The following is a 20,055-nucleotide window of genomic DNA, read 5'->3' on the forward strand; positions in this document are numbered from 1 at the left end:
ATAAGCAAAAAAGAAAAAAGCCGAAGTGGTGCTGTGGCTCAAGTGGTAGCGCGCTAGCCTTGAGCTGAAGAGCTGAGGGACAGCGCCCGGGCCAGAGTTCAGGCCCCACGACTGGACCCCCCCCCCAAAAAAAGACTATCAACATAGATTTGGGGGGGTATTGGTTTACATATGAGATTATACCCTGGGGTCTTGTGGTGCAATAATAGTTTTGCTTATCTTCAGAAATGATTTAAGTGGGAAAAGCTTTCCAAATTAAATGTACTCTTAAAATGACATTTTTTTTTCCATAGGTGGACAACCTGGCACCAGTGGCTCATGCCTGTAATCCTTGCAGCTCAGGAAATTGAGATCTGAGGACTGAGATGTGAGACCAGCTAGGGTAGAAAAGTTTGCTAGACAGTATTTAAAATAACCAGCTAAAAGCAGAGCTCAGGTTGTAGAGTGCCAGACTAGCCAATTGAGAGACTGTAGGTTCAAATCTTATTACCGATAACAAAAGGACATTTAACTGAATTAGGAGGTATTAGCATCACTAACATGAAAGTACAAAACCCAACAATTGCCTTTGCCAACATTGAGTTTTGTGCGCTTATGTGTGCTGTTTCAGCTTTTTTGCTTAAAGCTAGTACTCTACTACTTTGAACCACAGCTCCACTTCTGGCTTTTTGCTCATTAATTGGAGATAAGAGTCAGGGACTTTACTGTCTAGGCGTGGCTTCAAACCGTGGTCTTCAGAACTCAGCCTCCCGAGTAGCTAGGATTATGAACATGAGCCGATGGTGCAGGACTTGAATAGTCTTTCTGGTTAACAAACACACATTGTAAACCTAGCTACCCACGCATTTATCTCCAATTAGTCATCAAAAGAAAAAAATGGAAATGGAGCTGTGACTACAGTGGTAGAGTGCCAGCCTTGAGTACAAGAGCCAAGCAAGGGTGAGAGGCCTTGAGTTCAAGTCCCCAGTACTGGTATAAGGTGGAAAAGAAGATCCTAACTATCCACCTTTATTGCTATAGTAAAAAACTAGAAACAACTAGTATCAACTGATGAGCTGTAAACAAATCGTGGAACAATACAGATGAAAACTACTTTGCAATTAAAATTTAGTTTAAGGTTTATGCTGTACTTAGAAAGAGTTGAGTTTTCCTTTTCTTTCTAGCTTTCTGTGAGGTGTTTAATATTTTTCATCAGTAAAACCTTCTGGGTCCCTTGTCTTTGTGGGGAGTCTTTCAGAAAATCTTGCGACATTATTTAGAATTAACCATAATGCAACAACTTGTTAAGCAAATGCTTTACCATGCCACCGACTTAACTGTATTTTGGGGATTGGAGTGTTTTCCTTCCTATACCCCCATGCAGTTGGATTATAGATCCATATCACCATACTCAGCTTGTCTGTTGAAATGAGAGTTTTTGTCTGAGCTGACCTTGAACTTCAGACCTGATCTCTGCCTCCTGAATAGCTGGAATTACAAGCATGCATCACTGGCCGCAGTCCCTACAAGTGATAATTTATTTTTTGCATGTACTTGGGTTTGAATTCAGTGGTGCACTTGCTGAACATGTATTCTACTACTTGAGCCATCCATCTTGTTTTCTTTAGATTTTATACATAGATGTATATATATATGTGTGTGTGTGTATGTAATGTATGTATGTATTATTTTACATATATGTCTATATATCTTTATATCTAGAGTTTGTCTGGGCTGGCTTCAGACTATGATTTGCCTACCTGTGCCTCTTGGGTAGTTAAGAGGTGTGAACTACCATATCAAGCTATGACTTTTTTTTTATTGCACAGGTATTTTGGTATTAGGAAGTTTTGGAACTTATTACAATCTTTTCTCAGGTATTTTCTGAAACTCCCTTCAAGGGAAGAGGTTCCTGTCTTCCTTCTACATGAGCTGCCTTTGACAGTAGGCTTCATTATTGCTGGGTAGAGGCCTCCACTGACAGTCCTTCAGCTGGGCAAGGGAGGAGTGCTAACATCACTTCTCCGTATGTCCCTCATGTCACATAAGGCCTTATTTTCACTAGATGGTGAGTCATGAGTGGAGAACTTGGACAGTTTTGTTTTTTTTGGTTTTGCCACATGAGGGTACAGCAATAAGGCTCATCAGCAATAGTGCCTTATTTCTCATCAGCTTGATATTGAACTTTTCAGGCCTACAGAACTGTGGGGAAATAAAATGTTTATGCACCACCCAGTCTGGCATTTAATAGCACCAGTAGGCTGATACTACTCCAGCAGGAAGGCTGAGGCTTTAAAGATGAAGCTATTTGTCTCCTTGTGGTAAAACTTTCCATCTCCTTAGGAGCAAAATATCCCCAGAATAGACTTGGGTTAATGTGGAAGACTACTGCAGAGACTGTAGGGAATCTGAACGTTGTCTTCCTGTGTGTTTACATTTCAAAGGAGAGAAAAACTCAGGTTATAAAATGAGAGACAGGAATGTATTTTTTCCAGAGATTTATTTACATTCCAAGCACCCTTTCTTGGAAGAGTGGTAGATGTTCCTATTTCTTTTTTGTCAGTCGTGGGGCTTGAACTCTGGGCTTGGGCACCATCCCTCAGCTCTTCAGCTCAAGGCCAGCGCTCTACTGCTCGAGCCACAGCACCACTTCCGGTTTTCTGAGTGGTTTATTGGAGATAAGAGTCTCATGGACTTTTCCTATCTGGGCTGGCTTTGAAGCATGATCCTCAGATCTCAGCCTCCTGAGAAGCTAGGATTAGAGGCATGAGCCATTGGTGCTTGGCTAGATGTTCCTATTTCTATGTAAGTAGAGGCAGTCACTTTCCCTAATAATCTATTGTACATGAAAGAGTCCTACAACCTGGCCTTTGTTCATTTGCAGGGGTGGGAGACCTAAGATGATGGTTTTCTGGCTGTTGTTCTTGCTGGGGATGAATTGGCATGATCTCTGGCTAAGGAGACTCACATTTCTCTAATTGCAGGTAGGATAAGATCTTAAATCCTCCACTGAAGCTGGGTGTCCATGGGTGATTTATGCCTATAATCTTAGCTACACAGGAGTCTGAGATCTGAGGACTGCAATTTAGATTTGAAGCCCGCCCAGACAAGAAAGTACTTGAGATTCTATTTCCAATTAACCACCAAAAAGCTGAAAGTGGAGATGTGGCTCAAGTGGCAGAGTTCCAGCCTTGAACAAAAATGAGAATGAGGCTGAGTTCAAGCCAGCAAACACACACAGTGTTTAACAAGCATGTCTTTAAATCCTAGTAATTTTAATAGTATTATTTGTTTGAGTTTACTTCGTTGGTGTCAAAAGATGTTTCAAAGATATTTCATTCTCTTAAATTTTAGAGTTCTTGTTGCATGATCCTTCCATTTGCCTAGGTAAAAGTCCCATATCCATACAAGTTCACATTTTCTGCAGTTAGTGGCAGTAACTTAAGTTTTGTAAGTGAAAATGAGTCCAGCATAGATAGTGTCATTTGTATCTTGTAATAACCCCATCATAGCCCTGCGTCAAGGCTGACATCATCGCTCCAAGGACCGGGCCACCAGAGGGGGCGGGACATTGAGAGGCTGACATCACCGTCTAATGGGGCATGCCATCAAGAGCTGTCAAGCTGTCAAGTGATTGGACTGTGGGCATCTTGGGGGTGGGACTTGAGTGGTGGTTGAAATCATTAGCCAGTTGGAGCCATTGGAGTGGGGGCAGGGCACAGCATATATATACATATCTATATATATACACACACACATATATATATATACATATATAGATATATATATATAGATTGGGTTCTGAGCAGCTGAGAGTGGAGACAGCAGGAGACGTCTACCTGAGCAGAGCAGGGCAAGCCTGTGGAGAAGGAAGGAAAAGGAAAAGCCTTCCCCTTTGGAGGTTTAGGGCTTTAGAGGTCTGGGTTTGGAGGTTTGCCTACCAACTAATAAAAGTCGGGCTGTCCATTGGAGGGTTGGTGGTGGAGTCTGCTCTTTGTCCTGGGTATCTAGCCCAGGACAAGGTAGTCACAGGCCCCCTTTCTGGTGTAAATAGTGTAAGTAAAATTCTTCTCTCTTTAATCGTGTCTGGCTAGATTGTCTTGCTCTCATCATAATTTTGTATATTTTAGGGGATAGCCTGTCAATTATCCTGTCAATTATGAGTATTTGAAATGTTCCTTCTATATTTGCTTTTTCTTCCTTCCTTATGACCTCTAATGAGAGAGGCAATCCATCGAGGCACAGTTAAAGGTGACAAAAAGCCCCGACTTTTATTAGTTGGTAGGCAAACCTCCAAACCCAGACCTCCAAAACTCCAAATCTCCAAAGGGGAAGTCTTTTCATCCCTTCCTCCTCTGCTGGCCTCTCTACTCTCCACAGGCCTCTCTAGAGGAAGGTCCCAAATGACATGCAGAAGAGGTCCCAGCCTCTCAAGGAGGCTCCAGTTGAGCTCTTGAGGAGGTCCGAGATGGCTTCTTGAGGCCTGCCCTGCTCTACTCCGGCAGGCTTTCTCCTCCTGTTTCCCTCCCCACTCCGTGTCTCTCCTCTGTAGCTCTCCTCGCTACTCCTCAGGTCTTTCCCCTCCAGCTGCCCGCTGTCAGCCTCTCAGTGAGGCTCCCTTTGCGATGCCCCGCCCCTTCTGCGGGGGGGGGGGAGGTGGGGGGGACGCTGATTATCACACTTTTTTGTCAGTACCAGCCAGGGTTTTTTGCTCATAGCTGGCCATTTGAGCCATGCCTCCAGTTTGGGTTTTTTACTGGTTAATTGGAGGTATACAAGAGTGAGACACTTGTCGCCCAGCCTTTCTTTGTAAAGAGGGTCTCTTGCTTTGATGCCCACACTAGCCTCACACTCTTTTTTTTGGTCGTTTGTGGGTCTTGAACTCTGGGCCAGGGCGCTGTCCCTCAGCTCTTCAGCTCAAGGTGATTGCTCTACCACTTGAGCCACAGCGCCACTTCCGGTTTTCTGGTGGTTAATTGGAGATAAGGAGTCTCAAGGACTTTGCAGCCCCGACTGGTTTTGAACTGTGATCCTCAGATCTCAGCCTCCTGAGTAGCTAGGATTACAGGTGTGAGCCACCGGAGCCCAGCTGATTTTTTAAAAAAAATTGTGTTCTGTATTTTGAAGCTTTGTAGACCTGTATACATTGTTACGTCTTCCTGAAATAACTGATCTTTTATTAAGTATTCTTCATATCTGGCAATTCTTAGTTAATGGACTTGCATGTTTTCTACCCCTTTACTTTCAAACTATTTTGTCTTTGTGTTTAAAACATGCGTCTTAGCAATATAAAACCTTGCTTTTTTTCTTTTTCTGAGATGGAGGCTTCTTGTATTGCCCAGGCTATCTCCAAACTCCTGGGTTCAAACGGTTGCCCCATTCCCATTACACTCAAAATTAGTTTTGCCTCTGAATTGTGATTAGTACATTTAAATAGAAATTTCTGAGCCAGCCATTCCTGGGGCTTGAAGTCAGGGCTTGGGCACTGAACCTTTTTACTCAAGGCTAGATAGAGCTCTATAATTTAAGCCACAGCTCCACTTCAGTTTTTTTTTTGGGGGGGGTGAGGTGAGGGGTAGCTAATTGGAGATGAGTCTCGCCAACTTTCCTGACCACTGGCTTTATTTATTTTTTTTGGGTCGGGTCGTGAGGCTTGAACTCTGGGCCTGGGCGCTGTCCCTCAGCTCTTCAGCTCAAGGCTAGCGCTCTACCACTTGAGCCACAGCGCCACTTCCGGCTTTTTTTTTTCTTTTGCTTATGTGGTGCTGAGGAATCGAACCCAGAGACTCAGGCTTACAAGGCAAGCGCTCTACCACTGAGCCACCTTCCCAGCCCTGACCACTGGCTTTAAACCACGATTATCAGATCTGTTTCCTGAGTAGTTAGGATTACAGGTGTGAGCCTCTGCCTGGTTTGTTATATTATTTGTTATCCTAGCTTTTTTGCTCAAGGCCAGTGTTCTACCACTTGAAGCACAGCTCCACTTCCAACGTTTTGGTGGTTAATTGAAAGGAAGAGTCTCATGGAGTCCATCCAGGTCTGAGTTCAAACTGTAGTATCATTAAAACACACATGTCTCAGAAAACTAGCCTCCATTTCCTTACAAATTCCTGAAAGTGAAGTTGCTAGTATACTAGTCATGACACATACTGCCAAATTGCTTTTAGTGTGTCATTAGTAGGGCTTGAATTCAGGGCTTGGACACTGTACCTTAGCTTTTTAGCTCAAGGCTGGTACTCTACCTCTTGATCTACATCTCCACCTCTGGCATTTTGTTGGTTGACAGGAGATAAGACTCTCCTGGGCTTTCCCACCCAGGCTGAATATCTTCTGAATAGCTAGGACTGCAGGTGTTACCTGCCAGTACCTGACTCAAATTGCATTTTTTAGTGAAGGTAAAATTTTATTTTACACTCCAATCAAAAGTGGTTTTTTTGCCCATAATCTCAGCAACTATCCTAGGCCAAAATAATCATATTGCTGCTTTCATTTGCATTTCTTTAATGAAGCTAGGTCTTTTTATATCACTGGTGATTCCTATGATTATTTTTTGATAGGAATTGATTAGTGCTGGGGATTGAATATAGGGACTTACACATGCTAGGCAAGCACTCTACACTGAGCTACACCCCCAGTCATACTAGTGCTGTTTTTAACTTTTCCTATACTCAGAACTGTTTTATGACTAGCAAAATGACACCTACTTAGAAATACTCTTAGTATCCTACTTAAAAAAACTCCTTACCCAAGTTTCTTATAGGTAAGCTTTCATTTTAAAATAGGTATCTGCCAGGCATCTGGAATTGTCTTGGTGTAAGATGTAAAGCATGGAGGCAGCTTTGTTTTCCCCAAATGCTATTATATAGGTTGTCCAGCATCCTACATACCTCACAGATATGAAATATCTAAGGCTTATGTTTGTCTTTGAAAGCTAATACATGTACACAGTAGGAAGATCAATAACATAACAAATTGCTGGGCATTGGTGGCTCAGGCCTATAATCTTAGCTACTAGGAGGCTGAAATCTGAGGGTCATGATTTGAAGCTAGCTTAGGCGATCAAGTCTGTGAGACTATTAATTCTGGTTAACCAGCAAAAGCTGAGAAGTAGAGGTGTAGCTCAAGTGGTAGAGTGCCAGTCTTGAGTGAAAAAGCTAAGGGATCATACTTAGGCTTTGAATTCAAGCCCCAGTACTAGCAGTAAGAGCAAAAATTATAGTTTACATTTCATGTGTGTAAGTAGCTTGCGGCAAAATGAAGAAAGTAGAAAGAGAAGTACATTGATCTAAAGATGGCAACTTGGCCCAAAGGGAGGACTCTAAGGATAGAAGCAGGGACCACAGTGTAGAAATCCTGGATGGATGAAAAGAATTGAATCATTTCATACCAAGAAATATAAGGAGACAACCTCAGCTGAAGAGCAGCCTGTGATGAAATAAAACATTACTCGAAACCTATCAGATGCAAGCCACTGAAACTGGCCTGGAGGGGTCAAAAACAAAGTCACAAAATTGTCATTTATTCTACTCCCCTATTGTCCAACCATTTTGGCCACTTCATAGCTTCCCCTACTCACAACATAGTATTCTGAAGAGGGGAAGGGATTCATCTCTTTGGGCTGCAGTTGGTTCTTGAAAGTATCTTAGAGTTTCACTAGTCTTAGAACTGACAATCAGAGCTCAAACTTCAGTCTCCTTGTTTATTCCCCAGGCTTTGCAAGGGAAAAGGAACACATATGACATAAAGGAATCTACAAGATTAAATCTAGTACTATATTGACCTGAAGGTATTCAAGATTGTAAAGTGGTGTGTGTGTGTGTGTGTGTGTGTGTGTGGGTGGTATTCAAGATTGTAAAGTGGTGTGTGTGTGTGTACGTACAAATCCTGGGGCTTGAACTCAGGGCCTGAGCACTGTGGTGTGTGTGTGTGTATATGTACAAGTCCTGGGGCTTGAACTCAGGGCCTGAGCACTGTCCCTGATTTTGTTGCTCAAATTTAGCCACAGTTCCATGATGCTAGCCACAGCTTTTATGGTGCTTAAGTGATAAGAGTCTCTTTATCCTCAGATCTCAGCCTGAGTAGCTAGGATTATAGGCATGAACCACCAGTTTCCAGCTCCTTAATTATGAAATTAAATTATGTTCAGTAAAATTTTAAACGTTTAGCCAAACTAAGCCAACTACGATTTCATTACATCAAAATTATACCTGAGAAATATTTCCCCACATTATTAGCCAATATCTTCCTCTAACCAACCAATGCTTTTATCAGCTTTCCAAGCTTACCAACATCATTATTGTCTCATTTGGAAATAATCCTTTATAACATCAAACTTACTGGAAAAAAAAACAAGATCAGACCTTTATTTATTAATAAAGTAATTGTGGTTTTTGGGGAAATACGTAAAAATGTTCTGCACACATGTTAATGTAGGTTAGGCCACAAATAAACAAAAAAAGCAAAGTCAATATTAAGTCATGGTCCAGAATTATACAAATGAGAAATAAATACAAGGCTTATGGTATTTGGTAAGTAAAGACAACTAAAGTAAACTGTATTTCAAATTTGTTTATATAAAAGCATAGTAGTAAAGATCACTTTAAAATAGTGTCCATCTTTTAAACAAGCATAGATGCATCTGCAATCATGTACAAATATAATAAACTTAACAGCTTTCTTACTCTCAATACAAATTACAATCCCTTGTTTCTTTAAGCAACCTGACAAATAAACAGCGTGAAGTCATTAGAAAAATATGGACCTTTCTGAGTCTGTATATTTTAAAGTTAAATTGAAAAATACAGTTTAGGTAATATGAAACATATGATTTTCAGATTTAAATACCTGTATCTAATGTATTGTTAGATATGGTCTTCAGTTTGGCTGAAAATGCAAAAATAGGATTAATTTTTTAACAGATTAAAAATACTTATCCATTGATAGAAGTCCTAGTTTATAGAACAGAATGTAAGTGGAACATATTTGTAAGTTAATGTCTATTCAATTCCCAAATACACAGGTCCTAACACTAAGCCCTTAATATGGATTTGCTTTAAAGACAACTGAAGATCTTACATATCTGATCATCTTAAACACTCCTGTAAACATAGTCAAAATTTGCTAACAGAATAAAATTCAAGTAAACATTGCATATTTGATTTCTCCTAACTTTACAGTTTTGCTCATTGATGACATACACATTTGTCAGAGCCACTACACATGTAAAGAGTTTTTTTTTTAATCATCCTTATGAAAAGGTGAAACTAAATATTGTAAACATGTTCATTTTTAATTAATACAGTGCAGCTGCTCTTTGGTTTGGCATAATGATACTGATTAGAGGCCTCAGATACTGAATAGTCAAGTAAATCTTTAACCAGGTGAAACATCTCATCTAGTTTGTGTTTAATGGCAACGGCAAAATCTGAAATTTTACTTCATTTTCTTAAGCATCATCACAAATGTTCAAGTGCTTGAAGGATAAAAGTAAGTAGAAATTTTGGCAAGGCTTCATGTTGAGCTTGGATCTTCAAACAATTGAGCATTATTCAATACCAGTTGAAATACCAAAGAGGCAGCCTTTCCCTGATTCCCATACCACTTGAAGACCCTTAATGAATGGCCATTAATATGTATAAATAACTTCTGCCTGGGCTGGGGATATAACTCAGTACTGGAGTCAATGCCTAATACTGGGATGGGGGAAAGGCTAAATATGGCAAAAATGTTGGTTCTAGGTTAAAGTAATTAAAGCTTTTAAAAAATTCAGAAGAGGGGGCTGGGAAGGTGGCTCAGTGGTAGAGCACTTGCCTTGCATGCATGAGGCCCTGGGTTTGATTCCTCAGCACCACATAAGCAAAAAGAAAAAAGCTGGAAGTGGCGCTGTGGCTCAAGTGGTAGAGCACTAGCCTTGAGCTGAAGAGCTGAGGGACAGCGCCCAGGCCTAGAGTTCAGGCCCCATGACCTAGCCTCCCCCCCAAAAAAAAAAATTCCGAAGAGGTCTTTACTATGCTATTTAAGGTGAGGATAACTAGCTAATGAAAAGTTGAGAAAGATTATACTTCCACAAAAATTCCTGAATATAGTTTTAAGGGGAAATTTCTTCCTTACTTATCAGCCAGGTGCATGCAAATCCTTTGATCTACATGTACAAATACAAAAGGACCAGAATGTTTCTGAAAGTAATTAAGTAGGGCTGGGAAGGTGGCTCAGTGGTAGAACGCTTGCCTTGCATGCCTGAGGCCCCGAGTTCGATTCCTCAGCACCACATAAGCAAAAAGAAAAAAGCTGGAAGTGGCACTGTGGCTCAAGTGGTAGAGCGCTAGCCTTGAGCTGAAGAGCTGAGGGACAGTGCCCAGGCCCAGAGTTCAGGCCCCACAACTGGACCCCCCCCCCAAAAAAAAAAGTAATCAAGTAGATTTAAGCATTTACCAATCCCTTATAATAATGGAAACCACAAAACTGAAGTTGTTTTTGGTAATCTCTCTTAATTCTCAGTCTAGTTTTGCAGAATCAAGATTGTTAAAATTAAGTGTTGAAACAAAGGTAGAAGAATCTATATTATATTACTCCGAACTAAGTCTTCAAAGCTAATGCAGTCTTTTGGTCCAAAGAGGGGAGAAGTTACCTAATAAGTTTTTTTTTTTTGGCCAGTCCTGGGCACTGCCCCTGAGCTTCTTTTGCTCAAGGCTAACACTCTTAACACTTGAGCCATAGTGCCACTTCTGGCCTTTTCTGTTTATGTGCTACTGAGAAATCCAAACACGGGCTTCGTGCATGCTAGGCAAGCTCTCTACCACTAAGCCACATTCCCAGTTCCACCCAGTAAGATTGAATATTAGCATTGTGGAAATCCAACAAATCCTTTCAGTTGTAAACTGAGGGGACACCAACACAATGTCACCAGGACAAGTGCCATCAGTGAGGCAGACCTTGCTTTCTTCCCAAAGCATTTTGCTTCCTGTATGGCAATAGCCTGGACCACTAAAGCAAAGTCTACAGCTGCTGGAGGAGCAGTCTCAAGTCATTGTGAGCATGCTTACTGTGACCCTCAAAAATATGAGGTTATAATAGAACTGAAAGGCTAAATCAAAGAGGACAGGTTACTTCACAATGGAGAAGGGGCCTTAAGTGCCAATTGTAAAGGCTGCCTAGCTACAACCCAATGTAACAGAGAACCAACAAGTTCAATGCTCTGTTTGCAATGGGCAAGGCCAGGAGGTCCCTGCACCCACTAATGATCTGAATCTAACTCTGGATTTCAAAGAAGCAACATGGCTTGCAATGGAAGAACTCAACATAAATTTCCCATGCACTGTTTGATTTGGAGGGCAATGGATTCATTTGCCCACTGGATGAGCTTTTATAAACCAGTTAAAACAGACTGCTACCTTCTCTGAAATAACTCCATACAGCACCATGAAAAGCTTTATAGAAGGGTTTAATCATGCAGCCATGCTTCCAGAAGAAGGCTGAGAAATCACACAACTAAACTATTGAAAACTGTCTCCTACAGGATGAAATCTCCTCTTTCTCCAAGTATTTCAGCTTAAAGGTAAGGAATACCTCACTCAGGCAAAACTCTCAAATGTGTAAAGTTGCTAGTGCTCTGAAGAGAAAGATGAACAACTCACAAGGATTATCAGTCATCAAAAGATGCTCTATCTCAGCAGATCACTAAAGAGATAATGCTATCTCAAAGCCACCCTTAAACAGGCACTCATGAGTACAGAAGATGAAGGACTTTGCTGTAGTGTTACAAGAGAAAACAGATGCACTTAGCAACAAGGGCACAGCTGACCAAACAACTCTCTTCACTGCTGCAGGCCAAGAGTCCAGAGGCAGAATGCAAACAATCATAAAAAAAAAACAAACCAAAACAAAGCAAACTGGAGCAGTCACTATCTAGTTTATGGAGGATTAGGAAACCTTAGCATCCCAATCAATGGGTAGAAGGTATTCCCTAAATACAAAATTGGGCACTGCAGCATATTAGAAGCCATGTGGTCCAGCACCTCGAAGGCACCTTCTTTCCCCTGTGATCCTTTTCAGACCAACCTGTCCTATCTATAGGTGCTGGTAAGATCTCTGCCAGCCTATGGAAAGCAATTATTTTGGGCTTCGGTGTTTGATTAAGCAGTATAAACGAGTAATATTTTTACATTATACTTTACAGCACACTGTACTATGCTCTAGAATATACCCCCACTGGTGCTACTGAGCCTAGATTTTAAATGAAGTACTACTTAAGGGACAGGGCTTGCTCTTAGGAATTTTGGATTGAGACTGGGAATTTTAAGTGACTACTCAGGGTTTTAAATTTCTTCCTGAGGATTCTATTATTCACAAGTTGATTAGCCCCCCTAGTTTCAATGATCAATATTTAACCTGTTACAAGAATACTGTAAAAAGTATCACAGTAACTTTGTTATCATCAAAAAAGAAATCTGAAGTTAACTCAATAACATGTTTCATTCTAAATACTTTTAAGATTTAAAATATTTTTAAGCACTTTATAGCATCCTGCCTATCTTTCTGTTTCTCTTCTAGTTACTTCTAATCTTTCTATAGTATAGATACCTGTTTCCCTGCCCATATAAATACCCCTGAAAAGTCAATAAACAGTTATCAAGCAGCTGTAAGGACCTAAAATATTTCATGTACTGCCAAGTATTTTTCTTGGGCAAGCACTATACTATAGTACACAGTTGTATTAATGCTTCTCACTAAGCGGTCAATGAGTTATACCAGTGTGTTCTATATTCTAAATGATAACACATTTAGACATCTGAATCCTTCTGAGTGTTATTTTTATAGCCAACAATAAAAATCTGTATTAAAAATGTTGAAAAGTATAAAACAGTAATTATAAATTAGCAAACACCCAATTTAAAAAAGCAGTTATTTTCTTTTCCCTTACACAGTACAAGCAAGAGTAATTAGGATATTATTTGCTTTCAGCTGCCAACTGGCCTAGATGTACTTAAGTTTTTAGCTTGTGTTTTTTGAAGGACAATTTATATGGCTACTAAGAACTCTAGTATTCTAAGTCAGGTATCAAGAAAATACATATGCCATGTTGATATGTGACAATAGCTCATATCATAGCATCTCATGACAGGTACATGTTATTTCCAAAGTAAAAGTAAGTCACTTTTGAGCTGCGAGTCAATGTTGCACAAGTGAACTCTTGAATTAAGGCATCTTTCTGCTCCGTAGTGCTTCTGTGAATCCATCAAACTGCATAAAGGCTTCCTTTTATTAAAAAATATATATCTTCTGTTATACTTGAATTATTCCGTTCTGTTGGTCACTTTCTTGCAAATAAAATAGAAAGTATTAGTCCACAATGTTTTTATATACCTACAAAAACAGAAACAATTGAATTAGTTAAAATTTTATTTTCTTAAATTTCTCAAAGTATAAAATGGTTTAACAGGCTAAGATATAAAGGTGCTAATAATAGTACAAAATAGGAAACAAATCTTTAAATTCTAATAGTATTCTACCAGTTTTTTGGTTTTTTTTTTTGCGGTTCTGGGGCTTGAACTCAGGGCCTGGTGATGTCCCTGAGCTTCTTTTGCTTAAAGCTCTACCACTTGAGCCACAGTGCCACTTCTGACTTTTTCTGTTTATGTGATACTGAGGAATAGCACCCAGTGCTTCCTGCATACTAGGCAAGCACTCTACCACTAAGCTGAATTCTCAGCCCATTCTAACAGTTTTATAAGCAATAAATACAAGGATATGACTTTCTTCCCTTGAAGCAATCCAGAAAGATAAAGAGGGGAAGGTGTCTTTCCGTACTCCCTGCCTGTTAGAGCTTGGCCATTCCTTGAGAATGCACATCCACTTATAATACTAATGGAGAAGTTCTTGCAGCAACTGTGAGAGAAACTTGAACTGGAGACTCTTAACCAGATACAGAAGCCAAATTTGGCTTACTTAAGAAACAATGTGGCAGGTCTGAGCACCTGTCCCTGGCTGCAGCCTTAGGTAGTGTGGGTAGGCCCAATGGTTGTCACACATGCAAGTCCTGCAGCTCCTCTTCAGACTGCAATCTGTCTGACTAGTATGAGACTTCCATTACCTAGTCTGTAGTCTTGGGCTCTGGCTCTTAGCCTGGACAGGAACTCTGGAAGACCTGGCAGTGAACTGATAACAAGGAGGCACGTGCTTCCTTGAGATTCCAGATCCCCTTGGAAAAGTATGCACCTTGCACCTGCCTTGAAGGAATGGATCTGTGGCAGTAACTTGTGCTGTAATGCCACAAAACTAAATATTATCAGTGAATCACTTAAATCTTGTTTTGGGCTTTTAACTTTAATCATTCTTCTTTGGATCTAATTTCTTCAATAATTTTGCCTTAATTTTTTTGCCTTAAACTAATTAATAAGATAAAAAGGTTAGTTGTCTACATCAGTCCTTAACTATCTCTTTTAGTTTCTTCATCTATCTACCAATCAGCACTTACTGACAATTACCAGAAATAGTATGAAAAAACAGATTTTGCCAGATGTGTTACCTTCCAGTCTCTCCTATACTACTTATGATATCCTACAATGTGATATAACTGAAAAGTTAAAAAATTTTAACATTTAAATTAGAAATATCCAATAAACTACATTTGCTCAAGGAAGTTAACTTCATGCTGTCTTACCTTGAAATTATCAAATGGTTAGTTATGAACAAGTGGTACTCAATTTTCTATTGCCACTGTAACATGGTTATTTGTCCCTGCAAGCACATAATTATATATGACATGACAAAAAACATATTAAGTTTCTGGATAAATGGTAAAATTAATTACATCAAACAACTATTATGTAAAGCATTAAATAGGCTCTGGGCACCAACCATTTTCCCTTGTATAGGACACAGGAGTGAGTAGAGAGTGGTTAAGAGTCAAATGTTTGGTTTCATGCTTATCCTTGTGAAAATATCCACTGGTCTTAAAACACAGGATTGTTGTGAAATGGCAATAATAAAGAATTCCAAAAATGAACTTTCCCTGGATGAGCTGCTTTTCAAAAAATCCAGCCAAAATCCTTGCCTACTTGGTATAAGATCTGTGAAGTATCAAGAAAATTTGCTTGGGCTGGGAAGGTGGCTCAGTGGTAGAGCGCTTGTCTTGCATGCATGAGGCCCTGGGTTCGATTCCTCAGCACCACATAAGCAAAAAGAAAAAAAAGCCGGAAGTGGCGCTGTGGTTCAGGTGGTAGAGCACTAGCCTTGAACTGAAGAGCTGAGGGACAGTGCCCAGGTACAGAGTTCAGGCCCCACGACCAGACACTCCCCTCCCTCCCCCCCCCCAAAAAAAGAAATCTACACAATGCAGTCTTTGTTTTTTTTTTTTTTTGGCCAGTCCTGGGGCTTGAACTCAGAGCCTAGGCACCGTCCCTGAGCTTCTTTTGCTCAAGGCTAGCACTCTACCACTTGAGCCACAGTGCCACTTCTGGCTTTTTCTGTTTATATGGTATTGAGGAATTGAACCCAGAGCTTCATGCATCATGGCAAGCACTCTACCACTAAGCCACATTCCCAGCCCCAGTACTTGTATTTTGATCATATAATACAGGTGAATCAGGAAAAAAAGGATGGCTGGTTAATGAAAGTTGAACAAATTTAGAGTTCTCATAGCACTGAGAGGCACCTAAATTTCAACAGTCAGAAAGGAGAGATTTGGGGGCTGGGAAGGTGGCTCAGTGGTAGAGCGCATGTCCTGCATGCCAGAGGCCCTGGGTTCGATTCCTCAGCACCATATAAGCAAAAAGAAAAAAGCTGGAAGTGGCACTGTGGCTCAAGTGCTAGAGTGCTAGCCTTGAGCTGAAGAGCTGAGGGACAGCGCCCAGGCCCAGAGTTCAGGACCCACGACCGGACCCCCCCCCAAAAAAAAGAAAGAAAATTTGCTTTTACCTAGGTCATAAATTGTTTATGTGATTGCTACATTTTTAAAAAGTTGTTTACCCTGGAAATTTGAAATTTCAAAAATGCCACTGTCCTTCCAATTTACGAGGACATGGTCCAGTTGAACTTTTGAGTTATTTCAAGATTATTTTTTCATACCACCATTTGTAATGTTTTGTAAGAATGCTTTCAGATTACAAGTTTTTTGTTTATTTTTATATTGTTTTTGGTCAGTGCTGGGCTTGAACTCAGGGCCTGGGCATTGTCCCTGAGCTTCTTTTTTGCTCAAGGCTAGCACTCTACCACTTGAGCCACAGCGCCACTTCCAGCTTTTTCTGTTAAGATGCCCTGAGGAATCAAACCCAGTGCTTCATGCATGCTAGGCAAGCACTCTAACAGTTAGACACATTCCCAGCCATAGGTAACAGTTTTAAGGTGTGTACATAAAAAAAAAGTTTCCAGTGGTCTTACACAAGAAGTCTAAAAAGCATCCTAATGAAGACTCTACAGATACTAACTCAAAAGAATGTTTAAAATACTCCTAAAGCCAAAAGAACCACTACCTCTGTCTGCCTCTGCCTATTTCCCACTGAAGCTACCATTATACACAAACATCCCAGATACACGATGTTTTACCAAAAATTTCATTTTGTTTTTCCACATTTATTAAGTCTGGTGATTTTCATTTGAGCTAACGAAGCAGTATTTTCAGTTGTTACCTGCTCTGGCGACACTTTCTTCAGCTCCATTTTCTGGCCACTGAGATTCACTGTCCAACAAACGGTTCTTTGACTCACTGAGTGGTTTGGTAGGAAAAGGTTGATTTGAGCCAATACTGAAAAGAGAGAACAAATAATTTACTAAGCAGTTTACTGTTCACTGAAGGGCATTTAAAAATTAATAAGCAGCAAATTAGTAATCTTTCTCCTAAATATGTGAGGGCAAGTCATGAGACCACAGTGCTCTGAATGTTTATCTGTAAAGGAAAATATGCCCACACCCCCCCTGGCTTTCTATACCCAGGCTTGTGTACTGTAACACTGCCAATGAAACCAATTAGATTAAGAAAAAAGCTTCAGAGGCCAGTCTGAAATGTTTGAACATGTTAATCGGGAGCCATAAGGTAGTATAAGGACAGGTGAAGAGCTATGTCTGCGGCCAGTACAAAAAAATTACCTGTCATTTCCCAAGTTTTCTGCTTTCTACCTCTGCAGTTTAGATCTAAGGGGAAAAAATGATTTAGTGATTTAGCGTAGACTTATTTTTCTAACTAAGAGAACTAGGGAAGGGAGGGAATGGAGGTGGGAAAAAGGGAGGGGAATTAGAATTTGCTGGTACCTATAAGGGGCTAAACACTGGCTAGGTGCTTGGTGTCCACCCTTGGAGGCAGGTGGAAACTGAGACTCAGACAGTTTCAATGACTTGTTCAGAACCACAATAAATGTTTGAACTCAAAGGTCTAAGACCTACATCCTAACACTTATATGTTGATTTGGAATTGGTAGCTGTAATGTGCTTCAACTGTTTCACTCACAGAAAAAATAATTAGCTTCTTTAGAATTTTACCTAAAATATACTCTTTCATTGAGTTTATAGAGCTATTTTCTCACCATGAAATTATGGAAAATGATTAAGAAAAAAATAAAATTTGAATACTCATTACTGCAGTTGAAATATATTGATAAAAATTAAAATGTACTAGTCAAAACCCCCAACAACAACAAACCAGTGAGTTTGTTCAAATTCTCTGAAAAAAACAAAACAAAACAGAAAGAACTTTGGTAGAAGCCAATAATCAAAACTTGAAAAATCTTACATCCTAGGGGGCTGTAGCATATTTACTTCCTTCCTGGGGTGCCATCATTCCCAGCTGCATGTGGCTAGTGTAACATAACATTTAACTTGCTTTAGACACAGTACTCTCTTTCTGATTTCCCAAAGTGTTCTGGTGCTCACTTTGGGAAGCACGTACACTAAAATTCAAATGGCACAGAGAAGATTAGCACAGCCTCTGTCCAGTAATGAGACACAAGTATCCTATGTTTTTAATATGGATGGAATGTGTTTGGGTGCTAAAGAGAAATATGGTTATCCTAAGCACATACCACATATCAGCCCTCAATTCAAAAAAGCTTAAACAGAACTTCTCTTTCCCTACATAGGCTGGCTTACTGAAAGTATAGACATCCGTAAGACATGCATGTGTAACACATACATACAGTTTGTTTTACCATAAATAATGAAAAACTTAAGGACAAGAAACACACCTTTGGTTTGGAACAGAAGCTTGTTCTGGATCCATCCCTACAAGGCGAGTTGGAAAACTGCAACCATCACCCAAACTGCATAATGAAAGAATAGTAATTATTTGAATCACATAAATTAATTAAAGTAGTCAAACTGAATAATTCCTAAGTTTCTAGTTTAGACTGTTTATATCTCCAATGATGATGTTAGTCCTTTATGTATATATTTAAAACAATGTCTTTCTTGCTTATGAAGATCATGATGCCTAGTTAGTACCTTAAATGTTGCTATTCAATCATTTGGATAATTGACCTTTTCTCTTTTCTTTTCTTTCGTGCCTGGGATATTTTTTGCTCAAAGTTACTGTTCTACCACTTGAGCCACAGTTCCACTTCTAGCTTTTTAGTGGTTAGTCAGAGATAAGAGTTTCTTATCTGTCTAGACTGGCTTCCAACTGCAATCCTCGGATTTCAGGCTTCCTGAGTAGCTAGGATTATAGGCGTGAGGCCACCAGCACCTGGCTTGATAACTGATCTATTGTTTCACAACCATTTAAGATATCTTTTAGGCTAAAATTGAAATATAAGATACAAGCTCTACCTATTTATCCATTCTACAACATTAACTACACAAAATATCTAATGGTTCAGTTCTTGCCTGGGACACACAAGGCCCTAGGTTGGTTTGGTTCTCCAACACTGTGACACAAACAGCTACATAATGCCTATGATGTTCTTAGAAATATTTTGAGAACAAAGTATGTAGCAATGAATAAAAGAGAACCTCTGTCCTAAAGAAACTTCTAATCTTTAAAAAAGACAAAGCGTATCTTTCTTTCACTTCTAACCAAGACTAAATAACTATAAATTTGACATGTCATCATAGTCAAAAAGAGCCCAGTATACAAAAATGATGGACTTCAAAATAGGAAGCAGAGGACAATGGTCTCAGAGAGAAAAAAATGAAATACAACAAGTGCTCCCAGCCTTTTGGCAGGACCGCAGCAACAAGAGGGCAATTCAAGCCAAGACAAGCAGTTTGTATGAAGTAAGGTTTCAGACACGGAGCTTTGAGGTTTGACCGTACTATATAAAGTGAGAAAAGGAAAATATGCAGACTCAAGCCTGTAATCCTAGCTACTTGGGAGATGGAGATCAAGAGATCATGGTTGGAGTTCAGCCTGGGGAGGGGGGTGTGAGGGGAAGACTGTGAGACTCCATATCTCAACCAATGGTTGGGGTAGAGTGGTGCATGCCTTTTATCCCAGCTACAGAAGCAGCACAATGGCGGGGTACTCTGGTGTGCTCCCGTCATCCCAGCGAAGTGGGCTAGCACAAAAATGAAGATTGACGTCGAGGATGCCTTGGACATAAAGCAAAGACCCTATCTCAAAAATAACCAATGTAAAAAGTGTCTGGTAAAGTAGCTTAAGTGCTAGAGTAACTGTCTAACAAGTGTAACTCCTGAGTTCAATCTCCAGTATGGGGTGGGGGGTGAGGAGTGGAGAAAGGGAAGGGAGGAGGGAGAAAAGGCTGAAAGGAGGGAGAAAGGAAAGATTAGTAAGTATTGGGAAAGTGTTCAATGGTAGAACAAACTCAACATGAGCTAGGGAGAGGAGAGGAGAGAAGGGAGAGGGAAGGGAGGTAGGAAGAGAAAGGCAGGCAGAGAAAAGGCTATAGAAGTCTTAGAAGGAAGGGAGGGAGGGAAGAGAAGAAAGTGGGAGGGAAGAAAAAGAAGGAGAAAATGATTATAGAAATCTACACAGTGCAGGGGCTGGGAAGGTGGCTCAGTGGTAGAGCGCTTGCCTTACATGCATGAGGCCCTGGGTTCGCTTCCTCAGCACCACATAAACAGAAAAAAAAAAAAGCCGGAAGTGGCGCTGTGGTTCAGGTGGTAGAGCACTAGCCTTGAACTGAAGAGCTG

The 20,055-nt window shown here is 40.2% G+C and overlaps 1 protein-coding gene across 1 annotated transcript in view; it reads right to left on the reverse strand.

Moving 5' to 3' along the window:
* Positions 1–10,720: 10,720 nt before the first annotated feature.
* Positions 10,721–20,055, reverse strand: part of Zdhhc20 (zinc finger, DHHC-type containing 20) — a 55,468-nt gene continuing 46,133 nt past the window's right edge. Inside the window, exons 9-12 of the mRNA XM_013012675.1 lie at positions 18,153–18,227; positions 16,605–16,720; positions 14,639–14,715; positions 10,721–13,341 (exon numbers count right to left, since the gene is read on the reverse strand). Of these exons, the coding sequence (XP_012868129.1) occupies positions 14,678–14,715; positions 16,605–16,720; positions 18,153–18,227 (229 nt within the window). The 3' untranslated portion in view covers positions 10,721–13,341; positions 14,639–14,677. The remainder of the gene's footprint in view (positions 13,342–14,638; positions 14,716–16,604; positions 16,721–18,152; positions 18,228–20,055) is intronic.

The sequence above is a fragment of the Dipodomys ordii genome, unplaced genomic scaffold (genome assembly GCF_000151885.1).
Source record: "Dipodomys ordii isolate 6190 unplaced genomic scaffold, Dord_2.0 Scaffold1, whole genome shotgun sequence".
Taxonomy (NCBI): domain Eukaryota; kingdom Metazoa; phylum Chordata; class Mammalia; order Rodentia; family Heteromyidae; genus Dipodomys; species Dipodomys ordii.